The sequence below is a fragment of the Danio rerio genome, chromosome 1 (genome assembly GCF_049306965.1).
Source record: "Danio rerio strain Tuebingen ecotype United States chromosome 1, GRCz12tu, whole genome shotgun sequence".
Taxonomy (NCBI): Eukaryota; Metazoa; Chordata; class Actinopteri; order Cypriniformes; family Danionidae; genus Danio; species Danio rerio.
Window position 1 is genome coordinate 57,930,067 of NC_133176.1, and position 17,434 is coordinate 57,947,500.

Here is a 17,434-nt window from a genome sequence, read left to right on the forward strand (position 1 = left end):
ATACACACTCGTTCACACACACTCAAACACTACGCCCAATTTAGCTTGTTCAATTCCCCTATAGCGCATGTGTTTGGACTGCATGGGAAACCAGAGCACCCAGAGGAAACCCACGCCAACAAAGAGAGAACATGCAAACTCCACAGAGGAATGCCAACTGACCAAGTCGGGACTTAAATCAGCGTCCCCTCAAAAGGTCATGACAATGTGTTTTTTTTTTCGTGGTACATGAACTTTTTTAAATAAGTTAATAAGGTTTCAACTTTATTTGTTTTTTAATATACAAACTTTAACTTGACGTTTCAAGCCAGTTTTATTTATTCAAGTTTTAATATTGAGTTTAATTTAAATAATATGTTTTAATTTATTTTAAGGAAGAACTAAAAGATTTTAGGAAAAGGTCTGAGGGGAAAAATTCCTGACACAAAACTAATCACACACTTAAAAAGTATGTTTGCTTTTTGTTCAAGCTACTTATTTCAGATGAGTTGAAAGAACACAATCCTTGAGTTGTTTTTTTTTTTTGGACAGCTTAATTGTTTTATGTTCAATCCACTTAAATTTTGTTTAGTTAATGTAATTTCTTTATGTTGTCTCAACACATTTATTGCGTGTAACCCAGCATTTTTTTACATTCTTTAATTTTTCTTCGGCTTAAGGCTCGTATACACCCGGACACTTTTTATTTGCGTTTATCGTCAACATTTTTCAAGACGTTTTACAGGTTTCAAACTCAAGCGATTTTCACTGGTGTTGAGCAGAAGAGTATACAGAATCACTCCTTGACGTTAGACGGCACCACACAACTTAAATCTTATTCTGACACCCGCATGTAACACAGAGAAAGAAGACATGATTGTTGTTAAAGTTACTGCCGATTCAAACAAGAATGGATGGTTCAAGTAGCAGCTCCAGCTCTGGGCATCTTCTTCAATGTGTGCTCCAAGTGCTGTTTACTGTAACTTCAGCAGCTCTGTGCATGTGAACAAAAGTGCCAATCTGATTGGTGGAGAAGGTTTTGACGCGGCGCATAAAACCAAAAAATGAGCACGAGGCGTTTCTTTAAAAATGCCGCTTTTCCACCTGCCATTTTGCACATGGTGTGCACGATCACATTGCCACCCTTTATTTAGCCACGAGGCGTTAAACGTCGACAGAAATTTGAGCAAAAAACGTCCCGGTGATAACCGGCCTTTAGTCCCTTTATTTATCAGGGGTCGTCACAGCGGAATGAACCGCCCATTAATCCAGCATATGTTTTACACAGCGGATGCCCTTCCAGGAGCAACCCAGTAATGGGAAACACCCATACACTCTCACATGCACACATACTAATACTCTACGGCCAATTTAGTTTATTCAATTCCCCTATAGCGCATGTGTTTGGACTGTGGGGGAAACCGGAGCACCCGGAGGAAACCCATGCGTACGTGGGGTGCAGGCCTTTGCAGAGACCTTCAAACGGGCATGTGCAGGATAAAATTTTTTGAAGAGGGTGGGGGGGTTGGGGTTGTCGCGCTAGAACTGAAGAGCAGGAGGGGGGGGGTATGTCGCGCTCGAACTGAAAAGCAGGGTGGTGGTGGGGGGGGGGGGGAGCTGGGGGGGAATATGTCGCGCTCGAACTGAAGAGTGAGTGGGGGGAGATATGTCGCGCTTGGGGGGGGGGGGGGGGGGGCATGTCACACGAAAACTGAATAGCGGGGAGGGTGGGTGTCGCTAGGGCACTTCAGATCACTTTGGAAGGGCACTTTCTATTCAAGACTAAAAAGGGCATGTGCACTGCACAGGTTGAGCCCTATGTGTGCACATGCCTAATGGGGAGAACATTCAAACTCCTCACAGAAATGGCAACTGACCCAGCCGGAGCGACCTTCTTGCTGTGAGGCGACAGTGCTAACCACTGAGCCATTGTGTCACCCCATTTCTTTTACAGTGCAAAGTAATTTCTGACAAAATGTCTTCATTTCAGTGATATCTATCAGGTAAGTGGAAATAATTCTGAATGTCAGGTATTTAAAAAAATGATAATTTTCCCCAAGTGATGGCCCGATGAAAGACACCATCTGTTTGTGTGCGATTAACACCTGTGTTCTGTGTACAGTACCTCAACTCCGCGCATCCTCAAAGCACTTTTGTTGTCTCCGTTTGCTTCATAATTATGGTAAAACCCGGCAGCTGTAGGAGAGATATGAGTCCAGGCGCTCTGCTTCCCCGCTGAGAACTGAATTATGTAATGAGATGCCACTGTCAGAGCGCTTCAGCGCAGTTGTCAGGCATGGAGGGAGACACCTGTGAGCTGTACGCCTCAACTTCGTCTCGCACCTTCTTCCTACAAGCTACTATATGCTTGTTAAAGGCACATCTACCTTCAGTTCACATCAGGATTCATACCTTTCCGAGGTCTTCGTGAGAGTTGCACCATTCGTTTTAATGGATAAAGCTTATTGCAGGTGTCATGTTGGCACTCTTGAGGGGTGAATCTCAGAAAACCTGTCAAGAAAAGGTTGGAAATGAGAAATAAAATGTGCATGATTGATTTACGTGATTTATTTATTTGTTTTTTCACATCTGTCTTTGTAATTAGAAGCATATATTAATGTGATTTGCATACACACATTAAAGTTCATAAGAAAACATTGCTGTCATACTGTCACAATACTTTTTACATGACAATAATGTACTTAAATCAGGAATGTGAGTTTTAAAAAGTTTTGTTTACAGACAAAAGTGTTGTAAAATAGTTACCCGTCTACGTGTATCTATAAAAATGACTATATATACTGTATTCAATATGCCAGGCCAGTAGGTGGCGATATAACTTTGTAAAGATACAAAAGCATTAGTGCACATGCTCACCTGTAGTCCACCATATTGCTGTTTTAGTTGACTAGAGCTGCGTCACAAAAGGCACACTATATACTTAAGCACTTACTCAACAGCTTAGTACTGTATGTAGTGTTGTCCCAAACGGAACATTAATGATTTTGTACTATGCAGAAATTTAAACAGTTTCCCTGATGACGTTTGTCGGCTGCCAAGTTAGCGAAATAAATGACTAAACTACCAAATAATACCTGCCATGAGTGTAACTGCATTCACCACTGGGAGGCGCTTTAATCACTTTCTAGTAGCAGAATTTTGCTTTTAAAATCCAAAATAAACAAAGTAATCCAACATCAGTGCTTGAAAGCTACGATCCTTCGACTGTGTGAGCAAAGCAGCAGCCATTGAGTGCGTGAGGTGTGCAACATTTCACACTTCTTTATAACAGCTGAAAAAGTGCAACATCCGGGTATTTAAAGTGCACTATTCTTTTTAGAATTTCAGTGTGTATGCACTACTTAAACTATTTATACCACCAAATAGCATAGAATAGTGCATAAATATGAGATTTGGGACGCACCTAAGATCTTGGACAAGGCTTTAGATTGAACAAAAAGTTCTGTTTTCAGGGCACCAAATCCTCTTGTCAAAAATTCAGGGTTTAGTTTAAAACTAGTATCACATAACCACAAATAAATTGTTCCCAAAACACTTTAAAAAAAAAAAAAAAAAAAAAGAAGTGTATTTTTATGCATACACTTTCAAGCCGGTGGTGACTTTAATTTACATTTCAAAAATATACGTTTGGGTTGTTTTTGCAAAACGGAATTTCACCAGATATTTAATTCATGTTTATTTCTTAATTTATTAAGAAAGATTGTGTCACAACAGTTTTGATTAATGATTTGGAATAAATTAATTACTATCAAATCCAAGCATTCAGCAATCCAATAATAGAGTACGAAAAGCAAGAAAATGCTAATATTTCCTTCAGAAAGTGTAAAACATTATTTTGATATTTCAATAGCCTACATTTGATATTTAATAAATTTACACCAGTCACCACTCACACAAAAATTACACCCTTAAGCTATTAAAGATAATAAACAAACACGTTGTGTAGCACATTACAAGTATTCTCATAAGCATTTTTTGTAGAATAACCAAAATTTTAACAATTACTCACAAAAATCCTGCCGTGAGACCGCCATTTTTGTTTACATTCGACGATATCAAGCGCACGACACCATATAAGGTAAAAAAGGAGGAGTCAAAACTGGCCTCGGATGTCAAATTTGAATATGCAGAAGCTATAATTTAATAACTAATTACTAATAAGCTGCCAATTTAAAGAGATTTCATTAAAAATTAAAAGTTCTCACTATTTTGTTCTCTACTTGTTCCAAATATAAATTTCTTTCTGTTGAACAACATGGTGTAAGAAATATTTTGAATAAAGCTGAAAACCATTGACTTCCACAGATTTTGTTTTTCCTACTTTTGGAAGTCAGTAAGTCATGTTTTCAGCTTTCTTCAGAATATGTTCAACAGAAGAAAAAAAAATGTTTTTTTAGCGCTTGACAAGAAGTGACAAATTTTTAAGTAAACTGCCTTTAATTACCGTCGCCTATTAGTATTTTTCAGTCTTCAGATCATGTTACGAGTTTAAAATATTCATTACTATGAGGGGATGGACAGTGACTGGTGCACGCGCACGACTGCAGGATTGCGACTGTCTTGCGATCGCGCGCATTCTCTCCCTCTCTCTCTCTGTGTGTGTGTTTAGTAGGATCTCAGAGTGAATCGGGCTCAGATGCCTTTACCTGAGCACTAGTGTGGACCGAGAGCTTGTTCAACAGATACTGACAGATTCAACATCCACAATGTTTTGGGGTGTCTCTGATTTTTTCCAGCTACTCTCCTCATCACATTCGCGGGGGTTTTCAGGACTCCGTGCGTTTTACTGATATACATTCAGGTAAGAAGAACAGTAAAATTATTTATATTTGAGATGATTTAAGTTGATTTTAGCAAACAAACCATTTTATGATCATTATATAACTTCATGCATCACTGTTTCGTTCATGCTAGGTCAATATATTGCACATAAACCAGATTAAAATTTAATAATTTCGTTATAATAGTGAAACTAGTGTGTAAGCGCACTTAAGTTTTAATGTCACCGTATATATGCAAGGCTAATATGCAGTTTTATTTTCTCAGGCAGTTCGTGAAGTGTTATTTTAACACTTAAATCCTTCATAAATGTTCTGAAGAATGTAATCATGCAAGAAAAACAAGCATGCAGCGTCCGTCACTGTATTTGAGGTCTTCAGACTGATGTTATCAGTGTGAGAAATGATGTTTTAACAATGTTTTTGTAGTGAGACTTTCCACACATCTTTAAGTTCAGCTCGTATTTTCATTGTCAGTTCTGACGGTAAATATTATGAACGCACCAGCAGCAGGTCTACACATTTAAAGTATGAAGTCAAGCCTATATATCTGCCACAGAACTATTTAGCTGTCACACATTTGTAAAATTAATTTCCATCAGCTCACTTTTCAGCATTATTAAGCAGTAAATAGTAGCTGATAACGAACAACAAAAAGGTTAAGGTTTATAACACGCTTAGCTATTATTTTCATCAAATACTTTTAGTACAAAATTGTATAAATATCTAGTATTTAAGATATGTGACAGCTCCAATCTCACTCCCTGCACAGTGAATTCTTCTATAGGTATTTTAGAAATGCTCATAGTGGTGGTTTTACATTGATGACAATTGCCAGAAGTGTACATCTGCAGAAAAAACACACTATTTGTTGACTTTAGTCAATGATTACAAGCCACAATTGGATGTCAACACTATATAAAATTAAACGTAATTAACGTTGACTGAATCAGCTCCCTTACATTGTAATCCATCTTCAAGATCAGTGCGTTTTGTCCTTGTCCACTCATTTAAAGTAAGAAGTCAAGCCTATTTACTGTATCTACGGGACTATTAGCTGTTACTATTATTATTATTAAATTATCAATCGTGTGACAGGTTAAGGTTTAAAATACACTTAGTTATTAGTTTCACCATGTGAAACTATTACTGGTAGTACTAAATAGTTTAAAAATCTAACAGATAAGACATGTGACAGCTCCAGTCTTGCTCCCTGCACTGAGAATCGCTCTATACTTATATTATAAATGCTCATAGTTGTGGTTTTACATTGGTGACAATTGCTGGACGTGTGAATTTGCAGAAATAATATATAATTGGTAGACTTGAACCAATGACAACTGGCCAAAATGGAATGTCAACACAATATATTATAAACCTAAAAGTGATCAACACTGACTGAAATCAAATCAGCTCTCTTACACTTTAATCCATCTTCAAGTTCAGTGCGTTTTTTCCTGCAGGCAGTTCTGATTGTAAATATGAATCTACCAGCAGCAGGTCTACACATTTAAAGTATGAAGTCAAGCTTATTTATCGACGGGACTATTAGCTGTTATTATTTTTAAATTATCAATCGTGTGACAGCCGTCAGCTAGCTTTTCAGCATTATTAAGCAGTGAATAATAATGAACAACAAAAAGGCAAAGGTTTATAACACACTCAGCTATTAGTTAGATATTAATGTTAAAATATCTAACATTTAAGATATGCGACAGCTCCAATCTCACTCCCTGCACTGAGAATCGCTCTATAGGTATTTTATAAATGCTCATAGTTGTGGTTTTACATTGATGACAATTGCTGGAAGTGTACATCTGCAGAAAAAATACACTATTTGTTGACTTTAGTCAATGATTACAAGCCACAATTGGATGTCAACACTATATAAAATAAATGTAATTAACGTTGACTGAAATCAAATCAGCTCAGTGCATTTTTTTTCTTGTCAATTTGCCTGAAAATATTATAAACTTACAGCAGGTCTACACATTTAAAGTATGAAGTCAAGTCTATTTATCTGCAGGGCTATTAGCTGTTGTTATTATTTTTCTTAAATTTTCAATCGTGTGACAGGTAAAGGTTTATAATACACCTAGTTATTACCTTCATCATGTGAAACTAATCTTGTTAGTACTAAATTGTCTAAATATCTAACATTTAAGACATGTGACAGCTCCAATCTCGCTCCCTGCACTGAGAATCGCTCTATACTTATATTATAAATGCTCATAGTTGTGGTTTTATATTGGTGAATATTGTTGGAGGTGTAAATTTAAAGAAATAATATATAATTTGTTAGACTTTAACCAATGATTACTAGCCACAATTGGATGTCAACACAATATAAAATTAAATGTAATCAGCTTTGACTGAAATCAAATCAGCTCTCTTACACTGTAATCCATCTTCAAGTTCAGTTTGTTTTTTCCTTGTCAGTTCTGACGGTAAACATCATGAACTTATGAACCAGCAGCAAGTCAAACCTATTTATCTGCCACGAGACTATTAGCTGTTATTATTATTATTATTAAATTATCAATCGTTTGACAGCCTTCAGCTAGCTTTTTTAGCATTATTAAGCAGTGCATAATAATGAACAACAAAAAGATAAAGGTTTATAACACACTTAGTTATTAGTTTCATCATGTGTTTTTAGTACTGTTAGTACTAAATTGTTTAAATATCTTACATTTAACAACTAACATCTAACACATCCCTGCACTGAGAACTGCTCTATCGGTATATTATAAATGCTCATAGGTGTAGTTTTACATTGGTGACGATTGTTAGAGGTGTGAATTTAAAGAAATAATACACTATTTGTTGGACTTTAACCAATGATTACTAGCCAAAATTGTATGGCAACACAATATCAAATCTTATATAAAATCAGCTCTCTTACATAGTAATCCATCTTCAAGCAGGTCTAAACATTTAAAGTATGAAGTCAAGCCTATTTATCTACGGGACTATTAGCTGTTGTTATTATTAAATTATCAATTGTGTGACAGCCGTCAGCTAGCTTTTCAGCATTATTAAGCAGTGAATAATAATGAACAACGAAAAGGCAAAGGTTTATAACACACTAGCTATTAGTTTCATCATGTGAAACACATTCTGTTAGTTATAAATTGTATAAATATCTAACATTTAAGACATGTGAGAGCTCCAATCTCGCTCCCTGCACTGAGAATTGCTCTATACTTATATTATAAATGCTCATAGTTGTGGTTTTATATTGGTGATTATTGTTGGAGGTGTGAATTTAAAGAAATTATTAATAATTTGTTAGCCTTTAACCAATAATTACTAGCCACAATTGCATGTCAACACAATATAAAATTAAATGTAATCAGCTTTGACTGAAATCAAATCAGCTCTCTTACACTGTAATCCATCTTCAAGTTCAGTTTGTTTTTTCCTTGTCAGTTCTGACGGTAAATATCATGAACTTATGAACCAGCAGCAAGTCAAACCTATTTATCTGCCACGAGACTATTAGCTGTTATTATTATTATTATTATTAAATTATAAATCGTGTGACAGCCTTCAGCTAGCTTTTTTAGCATTATTAGGCAGTGAATAATAATGAACAACAAAAAGATAAATTTTTATAACACACTTAGTTAGTTTCATCATGTGTTTTTAGTACTGTTAGTACTAAACTGTTTAAGTATCTAACATTTAACAACTAACATCTAACACATCCCTGCACTGAGAACTGCTCTATAGGTATATTATAAATGCTCATAGGTGTAGTTTTACATTGGTGACGATTGCTAGAGATGTACATTTAAAGAAATAATACACTATTTGTTGGACTTTAACCAATGATTACTAGCCAAAATTGCATGTCAACACGATATAAAATTAAAAGTAATGATGTTGACTGAAATCAAATCAGCTCTCTTACACTGTTTTCCTTCTTCAAGTTTAGTGCACTCTTTCCTTGTCAGTTCTGACGGTAAATATTAACTTACGAGCAGCAAGTCAAGCCTATTGATCTGCCATGAGACTATTAGCTGTTATTATTATTATTAAATTGTCAGTCTTGTGACAGCCTTCAGCTAGCATTTCAGCATTATCATACAGTAAATAGTAGCTAAAAACGAACAACAAAAAGGTAAAGTTTTATAACACGTTTAGCTATTAGTTTTGTCATGCGTTTAAGTACTGTTAGTACTAAAGAGTTTAAATATCTAACATTTAAGATATGTGACAGCTACAGTCTCGCTCCCCGCATTGAGAATTGCTCTATATGTATATTAAATGCTCAAAGATGCGGTTTTATATTGGTGACGATTGTTAAAAGTGTCAGAAATAATACACTACTCGTTGGACTTTAACCAATTACTAACCAAAATGGTGAGTTCTGACAGTAAATATGAACTTACCAGCTGGATGTCTACACATTTAAAGTATGAAGTCAAGCCTATTTGTTTGCCATGAGACTATTATCTGTTAATATTGTTAATAATTTATCAATCGTGTGGCAGCCTGCTTTTCAGCATTATCAAGCAGTAAATAGTAGCTCATAACTTACAACTAAAAGGTAAAAGATATTTAACACACTTAGCTATTCGTTTCATCGTGTAAAACTTATTATTTTAAATCGTATAAATAACATTTAAGATATATGACTTGCTCTATAGATATATTACAAATGCTCATAGCTGTGGTTTTAGATTGGTGACAACTGTTGGATGTGTGAATTTGCAGAAATAATACACTATTTGTTGGACTTTAACCAATGATTACTAGCCAAAATTGCATGTCAACACAATATAAACCTAACAAGTATGTTGACTTAAATCAAATCAGCTCTCTTACACTATATTTTATGTTGGCTTGAGAAAGCCAACATACTGTTACACTACTCTGTCCTTGAAAACAAACGTATCTCCTCCTAGGCCGTTCATGCCACAAGGCCCAAATGTGGTCAAAATGTGCCTTCTGCATTCAAGATTGTTGCTATATCTCCTCATGCCTGTAAGACTTATCTTTTTTTTTTTTTATAAAAAATGTTAAATATTAAATTTTGATAACCCGGGCATATAAAAAAATTATACAAGCCCCAAATTTGGCCAAAAGCTGTATTAAGATGCGGTAGATTTTGTTGCTATATCTTTAAGGTTTGTCATACTTATAGTTTTCCAATAAATAATTTTTGAGCATTATTTTTCTCAAAATATGGCAAGCCATTTTTGACTTAAACTCATTTTTTTTACTGATATGGCAAGCCATTTTTGCATGCATCACCTTCACACTTATTAAGCATTGTATTTTCAAAAAAATACGACAAGCCATTTTTACATAATGTTCATTCCCTTAGTCCCCTTTATTAATCAGGGGTCGCCACAACGGAATGAACCGCCAACTTATCCAGCATTTGTTTTACACAGCGAATGCCCTTCCAGCCACAACCCAACACCAGGAATACATAATGTTCAAGTCCAGTTTTTGACACTCTTCAACATGCTATAGACAGATTTGGTTGAACTGTGCTGAAATTCAAAGAAAATTAGACGTCTATGTAACGGAGGCCAGCTAGTAGGTGCTGTGCAGGTAAACCTCCCTCCTCTGACCTCTAAAGGTGCTCTAGCGACAGATGCTAGAGGCCATGGTCTTTAGCTTCCTTGGTAGAGCAACTTGACTCCCATGCGGAAGGTCGCCGGTTCGATACCAGCTCGGAGCGGGTTGGGTGGCGTAGGACCGGCGGGGTTACATTGGTGCCGTGACCCGGATGGGAGTGAGGTTTAGGGGGGTGAGTGTAACGGAGGCCAGCTAGTAGGTGCTGTGCAGGTAAACCTCCCTCCTCTGACCTCTAAAGGTGCTCTAGCGACAGATGCTAGAGGCCATGGTCTTTAGCTTCCTTGGTAGAGCAACTTGACTCCCATGCGGAAGGTCGACGGTTCGATACCAGCTCGGAGTGGGTTGGGTGGCGTAGGACCGGCGGGGTTACATTGGTGCCGTGACCCGGATGGGAGTGAGGTTTAGGGGGGTGAGTGTAACGGAGGCCAGCTAGTAGGTGCTGTGCAGGTAAACCTCCCTCCTCTGACCTCTAAAGGTGCTCTAGCGACAGATGCTAGAGGCCATGGTCTTTAGCTTCCTTGGTAGAGCAACTTGACTCCCATGCGGAAGGTCGACGGTTCGATACCAGCTCGGAGTGGGTTGGGTGGCGTAGGACCGGCGGGGTTACATTGGTGCCGTGACCCGGATGGGAGTGAGGTTTAGGGGGGTGAGTGTAACGGAGGCCAGCTAGTAGGTGCTGTGCAGGTAAACCTCCCTCCTCTGACCTCTAAAGGTGCTCTAGCGACAGATGCTAGAGGCCATGGTCTTTAGCTTCCTTGGTAGAGCAACTTGACTCCCATGCGGAAGGTCGACGGTTCGATACCAGCTCGGAGTGGGTTGGGTGGCGTAGGACCGGCGGGGTTACATCTAGATTAATCAATGCAATTATTGGTCATTTGTGTAAGACGATTGCCTGACTACCAAATAGGACATGTTTCTGAATTAACATCTATTTTGATCCTTGAATAACAATCCAATCAGCCAATCAGAATAATGGGATAAGTTTAGTTTATGTTTAATTTAGGCTTACTGTTATGCACTTCTACATGATTGTTAACTATTATTCCCCTTTGATTTTGGGAATAATTTACAGTTATGGTTGGGTTTAGGGGTAGGGATTAGGTATAGATTATATTTTCCAACACAAATGATGTTCCAGGGTCAACATAGATGTTAATCCAGGATCGCATCGTACTTGGCAAAATCATAAGACGATAGCTTGAAAAGGCTTATTTGGTCCAGTGGATGTCAATAGTGACTCTCAGCCATGCATTTCCAATAGCTTTAATGCGAGGGTTGTGAGGCTGTAAAACCTGCTCGGCTTCTGTGCAAGACTGAGGAGAATAACAAAACAAGCAGCACTCGCTGTGTCACTTCAGTCGTGTGGGTTTGCGTTTTTTGGCTCTGGTCTTTATAGCCGAGGTGTGATCATCTACACGGTTTCACTCCCTCTGATCTCTCGCTCCAAGACAAACACATCCAAATGAAGTCAAGACATAAATGACAAACAATGCACACATACAGAAAAACTGACTTCATAGCTTCTCCATTATCTCTCTCGCTCTCCTCTTTCGTGTGAGTCCAGGTTGAATTGATTTTTCAAGGCCTTATAAAAGGAAGAATAAGACATATTACTTTTTGCTTGTCGAGGAAGGAGGTAGGCAAGTTTGAAGGCATTTGGAGTATAAGAAAAAGCTGTGTTGGTCTGAAAATGATGCATTATTGCAGACATTATACATGCTTGTTGATGTCAAAGCTTGGTAACGCTATTTTAAGGGTCCAAAATAATGCATTAGTTAAGCATTTATGTTAAATTTATTTACAACTAAGCATTAGTTAAAACAGAAACACTAGTAATTAATGATTAATTAAACATTTTAATGGATTATGCATTAGTTAAGCTCAGTTAAACATGTAAATAATGATTAAATTGTTCACAATTATTTAGTTTAACATGAGCAACACATGATTAACTGAACATATAGTAAAGGCATTTTAACCTTGATTTACAATTTGATAAGCCTTATATTATTTCTTTGATTCATTGTGTAAGTTCACTGAACAACAACCTAGTAATAATGTTTAGTTATTGCTTGTTTGCAATTATGTATGGCTAAATAATGTAATAAACACAGTTTAACCTCATGTCCTAAAGATGAAGGTATGTCAATGTTTATAATGGCACTTGAGTGATTTTCAGGTTTATTGACTGGTAGAACTATTTAATATTAAATAATTATTAAAATAATTAAGTTCAAGTTCATTCATTCATTCTACCGCAATTTTTTTTTACATTTCTACAGACGTTTCTCTTGCTTTATTTCTATGTTTTTATATTCTGTGTATTTCTTTTTTACCTTGTCTTATGTACAGCACTTTGGTCAGTCTTGTGACTACTTTTAAATGTGCTTTATAAATAAATGAACTTGAACTAAAATAATTAAGGCTAAAATGTCATTAATAAAGAGCTAATAAGGGATATTTGACTCCTATTCTAAAGTGAAAGTTATATCCACATTAACTATGGCACTTATTAAAGAATATTCAAGTTTATTGACTAAAACAAGTGAATAATTAAAGCTAAAAGGTCAACAATACAGTGTTAATAAAGGCAATTTGACCCCCTATTCTAAATATATTATCACACTAAATATGATAGAAAACGAATTATATATAATTTATAGGTAGAATTAATACTTCTAGGTATTTATTTGGGGGCTCTTAGATTTCCCCGCACCCTAAGAGGCGGCTGACCTTGCTTATTGGTTAAATCCACCCCTGCATTTAGTCATTTAGCAGACACTTTTGTCCACAGTGACTTAGAATTGAGGAGGCATTCAGCGATACAACAAGAAGAGGCAATACACACAATAAGTGCTCATTATACTAAGAAACTATTAGTGCTCAGAGATTTAGTATTAGTGCTAGAGTAAGGGGGAGTGTTTTAATAGAGAGAGAAGAATGTTTCTACAGGTGGTTTGTGAAGTCCACTCACCTTTTAGTCTAACACTCTATTTTTTTATCTCTCCATCCATTCCAGATCCAAAATGGAGTCTTTTAACCAATCCAGGGGGGCGGGGCTCATCCAGGGGGATTATAACTCCTCCTCCGGTGGACTGGGATTTCCAGAAACTTCCTTTGGGAATTACACTGCCAATGTGTCTGATCAGAGCATGCCTTTCCAAGGCAGCAGCACTATGGTCACTGCAGTCATATCCTTCACCGTGTTCATCGTTGGACTCACCGGCAACACTCTGGCCATCTACGTGGTTCTGCGCTACGCTAAGATGAAAACAGTCACAAACATTTACATTTTGAACCTAGCCGTGGCTGACGAGCTGTACATTTTGGGTTTGCCGTTCCTCACAACGCAAAACGTACTGTCATACTGGCCGTTCGGCTCATTCCTTTGTCGTGTTGTGATGACGGCAGACTCGCTAAATCAATTCACGAGCATCTTTTGCTTGACAGTGATGAGCATCGATCGCTATTTAGCAGTGGTGCATCCAATCCGTTCCACTAGATGGCGCCGACCACGAGTAGCTAAAGCTGTTAGCGCAGCGGTGTGGGCGTTTTCCTTCATCGTCGTTTTACCGGTGGTGATATTCTCCGACGTCCAGGACACTTTTAACTCATGTAACATGAGCTGGCCGGAGCCACGAGACATCTGGTCGACCGCATTCATCCTTTACACAGCGACTCTTGGGTTTTTCGGCCCCCTGCTGGTCATCTGCATGTGTTACCTTCTCATCGTGGTTAAAGTGAAGTCGTCCGGAGCGCGTGCAGGATTTACGAAGCGCAGGCGCTCGGAGAGGAAGGTGACCCGCATGGTGGTGGTGATCGTGGTGGTTTTCGTCCTCTGCTGGCTGCCGTTCTACATCATCAACATCGTAAACCTGGTGATCATTCTGCCGGAGAACAGCTGGATGGCGGGTGTGTATTTTTTCGCCGTCATCCTGTCGTACGCCAACAGCTGTGCCAATCCATTGCTCTACGGGTTTCTGTCGGACAACTTCAAGCAGAGTTTCCGGAAGGTGTTGTGTGTGCGCAAGGCCAATGGTGTGGAGGATGGCGATCCTAGCCTGCCGCGCACCGAGAAAACGACCACCAACGACTCGTTCCTGACACCTCGAAACAATGACTTTAACGGACACATGCAGGGCAGCCAGGTACAGTCACTCAAAAGCACATCACAAACACTCAATATACATGTTTATACAAGGAGTTCAAGGGTCATATTTTGGTGTGTTTCTGTCTAATCAAGCGATGGTTCACCCAAAAATTACTTGTTTACTCAATTTTCATTCTTCTGTTGAACACGAAATAAGATATTCTGATCAAAGCGGGAAATCTGTAACTGTTGACTTTCATTATAAGAAAAAGAAATACTATGGAAGTCAATAGTTATGTTTTTTTTTTATCTCTCTTCAAAATAGCTTATTTTGTATTCAACAGAAGGTTTAAGGCAAAAAATGTTTGAGACAAGTGAAGGGTGAGTATATGATGACAGAATATATATATATGAGCAATATCACACGAGTAGCAGTGCAATATGGCTGTATATCGGCACTGGTGGGAGGCGTGCGATGGCACCGAGTGCCTTAGTGCCCCCACCAGTGCCGATATACAGCCATATTGCACTGCTACGAGTGTGATATTGCGTTTATACAACAGTTTGACGGCATAATTGTGTATATAAAAACAAAATCAAACACGGAGAGTTTCAAAAACCCTTTTGTATGAGGAACTACTTTCTTCCACATTGGATTCAAATCATAAGCTGACAGTTAAACAGCTGAGCAAGCATCTTTTAAACTTTAGATCTGTAGTGTCTGCTTTTTCTGGCTGTATGTGGGCGGAGTCATACACAAAAGGTAAAGAGGCTGTAGGAGTTCTGATTTTGCAGAATATCGTAAGGCTATCAGCCAATCGGATTTGAGAACCAGACAGAACAATATATATTGGTTAAACTATGCCTTTAAAGGGTTAGTCCACTCAAAAGTAAATATTAGCCTATGATTTAAGCACCCTCACTTTAAATATGACTTTTTTCTTTTAGTTATTTTTAAAGCCCAATAAAGCATTTTCCAGGCTGCGAGAAAATAGATAAAAAGAGCAGAGCTGCGGTAAAATAATCAATAAGAAGACTGTGGTCAAGTTAAAAAAAAATAATTAATTTAAAAAGTGTGACTGCTGAGAGCAACAGATTCTGGAGCTAGGGTCACCGGCCCTCGCGCCCAAAAAACGGACCGGCCCGGCCCACCGGGAATTCTCCCGGTCCTCCCGATTAGCCAATCCGGGCCTGCTTGAGGCTGAGTAAATCCTAAGCAAACTTTCATTTTGGTGTGAACTAACCCTTAAAGCTACAGTCACATTTACACTTTGAGCATTAGAAATCCAGTCATTTCAATACTGATCAATGGAGTCAAGAATTTCCCATCACTACTGAAGATTAAAGGGATAGTTCCCCCAAAAATGTAAATTTACCCCCAAGCCTCTATGGGTTTCTTATTTCTTTTGAACACAAAAGAAGATATTTTGAAGAAAGCTGCAAACCTGGAACGGTTAACATTTATAGTAGAAAAAGCAAATACTATGGAAGTTAATGGTTACAGGTTTTCTATCCAGAATATATTCCTTTATGTTCAACAGAGGAAAGAAAACAAAATATCAAGTGAAGGTTAAGTAAAAGGTAGATTCTCATTTTTGCGTGAACTATCCCTTTAACACACAAATTTGGCAGATGGGTTGAAGTTACTCATGTGAATCCACCGAACTGATCAGTGGGAAGTTTTTTGGTTTAGGAAGGACACTGATCTGTGTGACATGTTTCCGGCGTGGGTTCACAAACCGATGTTTCCAGGGGTTTCGGGTCAGAAGGATCAGTTCATCTCTAGGCCTTAACATGAAATCTCTCAAACAAATCAGGGAGCTGTGGGTGGAGAGATGCTGACATTGTCTATGCTAGTTCCATTGAGGGCTGTAATAAAGCTGCACTATTGCTGGAAAACTGTAGGGACTCCTGTTGTGTGAGAAAGAGAGAGAGAGTCAGTAAATAAAGGGATTCGGTTTCAGTTTATCTCCAAAATGAACAGATGAGAGGGCCGGCTGTTTATATAAGCTTCCGGCAACAGAAACAACAGAACAAAAACACTAAAACTGCCTACTGAAGCACCAGGATGCACAATGTTTGTTTATGTGTATACGCAGTCGTGTGAAAAAGTTTGGACGCCCGATATGAAAATCCAGTTTTTCCATATCAGGATATGCAAAAATGATCTGATCTTAATATTTGGGAAATAATTTAACTATTAAACTATTTAAATAGTAAGAATTTAACGATGCACTAAATGATTTTTAGAGTGTGTGTTATGTAAAATTATGGTAAAAAAGTGTAAACAGTTGAAGTCAGAATTATTAGATAAATTATTAAATAAAAATTATTATATTTTTTCCCCCAATTTCTGTTTAACGGAAAGAATTTTGTCAACACATTTCTAATGATAATAGTTTTAATAACTAATTTCTACATCACAGGTTTATTCTGAAAATGTATTCCTATATACATTTGTGGAGATCACAAATTGTGTAGCCAGAGGTACGTATGGGTGAATTTAGTCTTTAAAACATACGTTACGAGGCGGTATGACGACGTTCCTTTTCACGCTTACCAGCTGACCGCTTACCTCAGTGTGGGTGGCTTTTCTGTTGTTACCAGTTTGCCCAGTGGCTCGCCATAGATGTCAGCGGACTTGTGACGTGGAGCGGAGTTCACTGCAATAACGGGGTTCAAGTCCAGTAAAGAACGGTTCCAGCAAGCTGATGAATCAAAAAACAAAATAAACAAGTTAATAACAGGGTGAGAAATTGGTTCAATCTGAAAACGTGTTAAAAATCAGGGGACTGCGAGGGCTTTTCTTTTTCTGGATTGCTTTTGAAAACACTATCGGTTGGGTTTAGAGAAGGCAGTGGGCAGGTCAATCGGGACTTTAAAGAAAAACTATTGGTTTGGTTTAGGGAAGGGGGTGGGCTGACACATTCTCACAGCAATTTGTAACTTTTTGATTTAGTGGCTAATTTGT

At 37.9% G+C, this 17,434-nt stretch overlaps 2 protein-coding genes and 1 long non-coding RNA gene across 5 annotated transcripts in view; 1 reads left to right on the forward strand and 2 right to left on the reverse strand.

Moving 5' to 3' along the window:
- The window catches only part of pkd1a (polycystic kidney disease 1a), a 179,627-nt gene extending 175,559 nt beyond the window's left edge, over window positions 1–4,068 (reverse strand). Inside the window, exons 1-2 of one of the 2 annotated variants that reach the window (XM_073906194.1) lie at window positions 4,010–4,068; window positions 2,105–2,490 (exon numbers count right to left, since the gene is read on the reverse strand). In XM_073906194.1, the coding sequence (XP_073762295.1) occupies window positions 2,105–2,119 (15 nt within the window). In that variant the 5' untranslated portion in view covers window positions 2,120–2,490; window positions 4,010–4,068. Of the gene's footprint in view, window positions 1–2,104; window positions 2,491–4,009 lie in introns of those variants that run through there. The other variant, XM_073906196.1, reaches the window with a different exon arrangement.
- A 566-nt stretch (window positions 4,069–4,634) lies between these two features.
- Window positions 4,635–17,434, forward strand: part of LOC110439889 (somatostatin receptor type 5) — a 36,253-nt gene continuing 23,453 nt past the window's right edge. For both annotated transcript variants that reach the window (XM_021477413.3, XM_021477411.3), the window contains exons 1-2: window positions 4,635–4,801; window positions 13,393–14,521. In XM_021477413.3, the coding sequence (XP_021333088.1) occupies window positions 13,400–14,521 (1,122 nt within the window). In that variant the 5' untranslated portion in view covers window positions 4,635–4,801; window positions 13,393–13,399. The remainder of the gene's footprint in view (window positions 4,802–13,392; window positions 14,522–17,434) is intronic.
- LOC141375098 (uncharacterized) overlaps window positions 15,071–17,434 on the reverse strand; it is a 21,548-nt gene continuing 19,184 nt past the window's right edge. The window contains exons 4-5 of the long non-coding RNA XR_012382367.1: window positions 17,039–17,171; window positions 15,071–16,374 (exon numbers count right to left, since the gene is read on the reverse strand). This is a non-coding gene — a long non-coding RNA (uncharacterized lncRNA). The remainder of the gene's footprint in view (window positions 16,375–17,038; window positions 17,172–17,434) is intronic.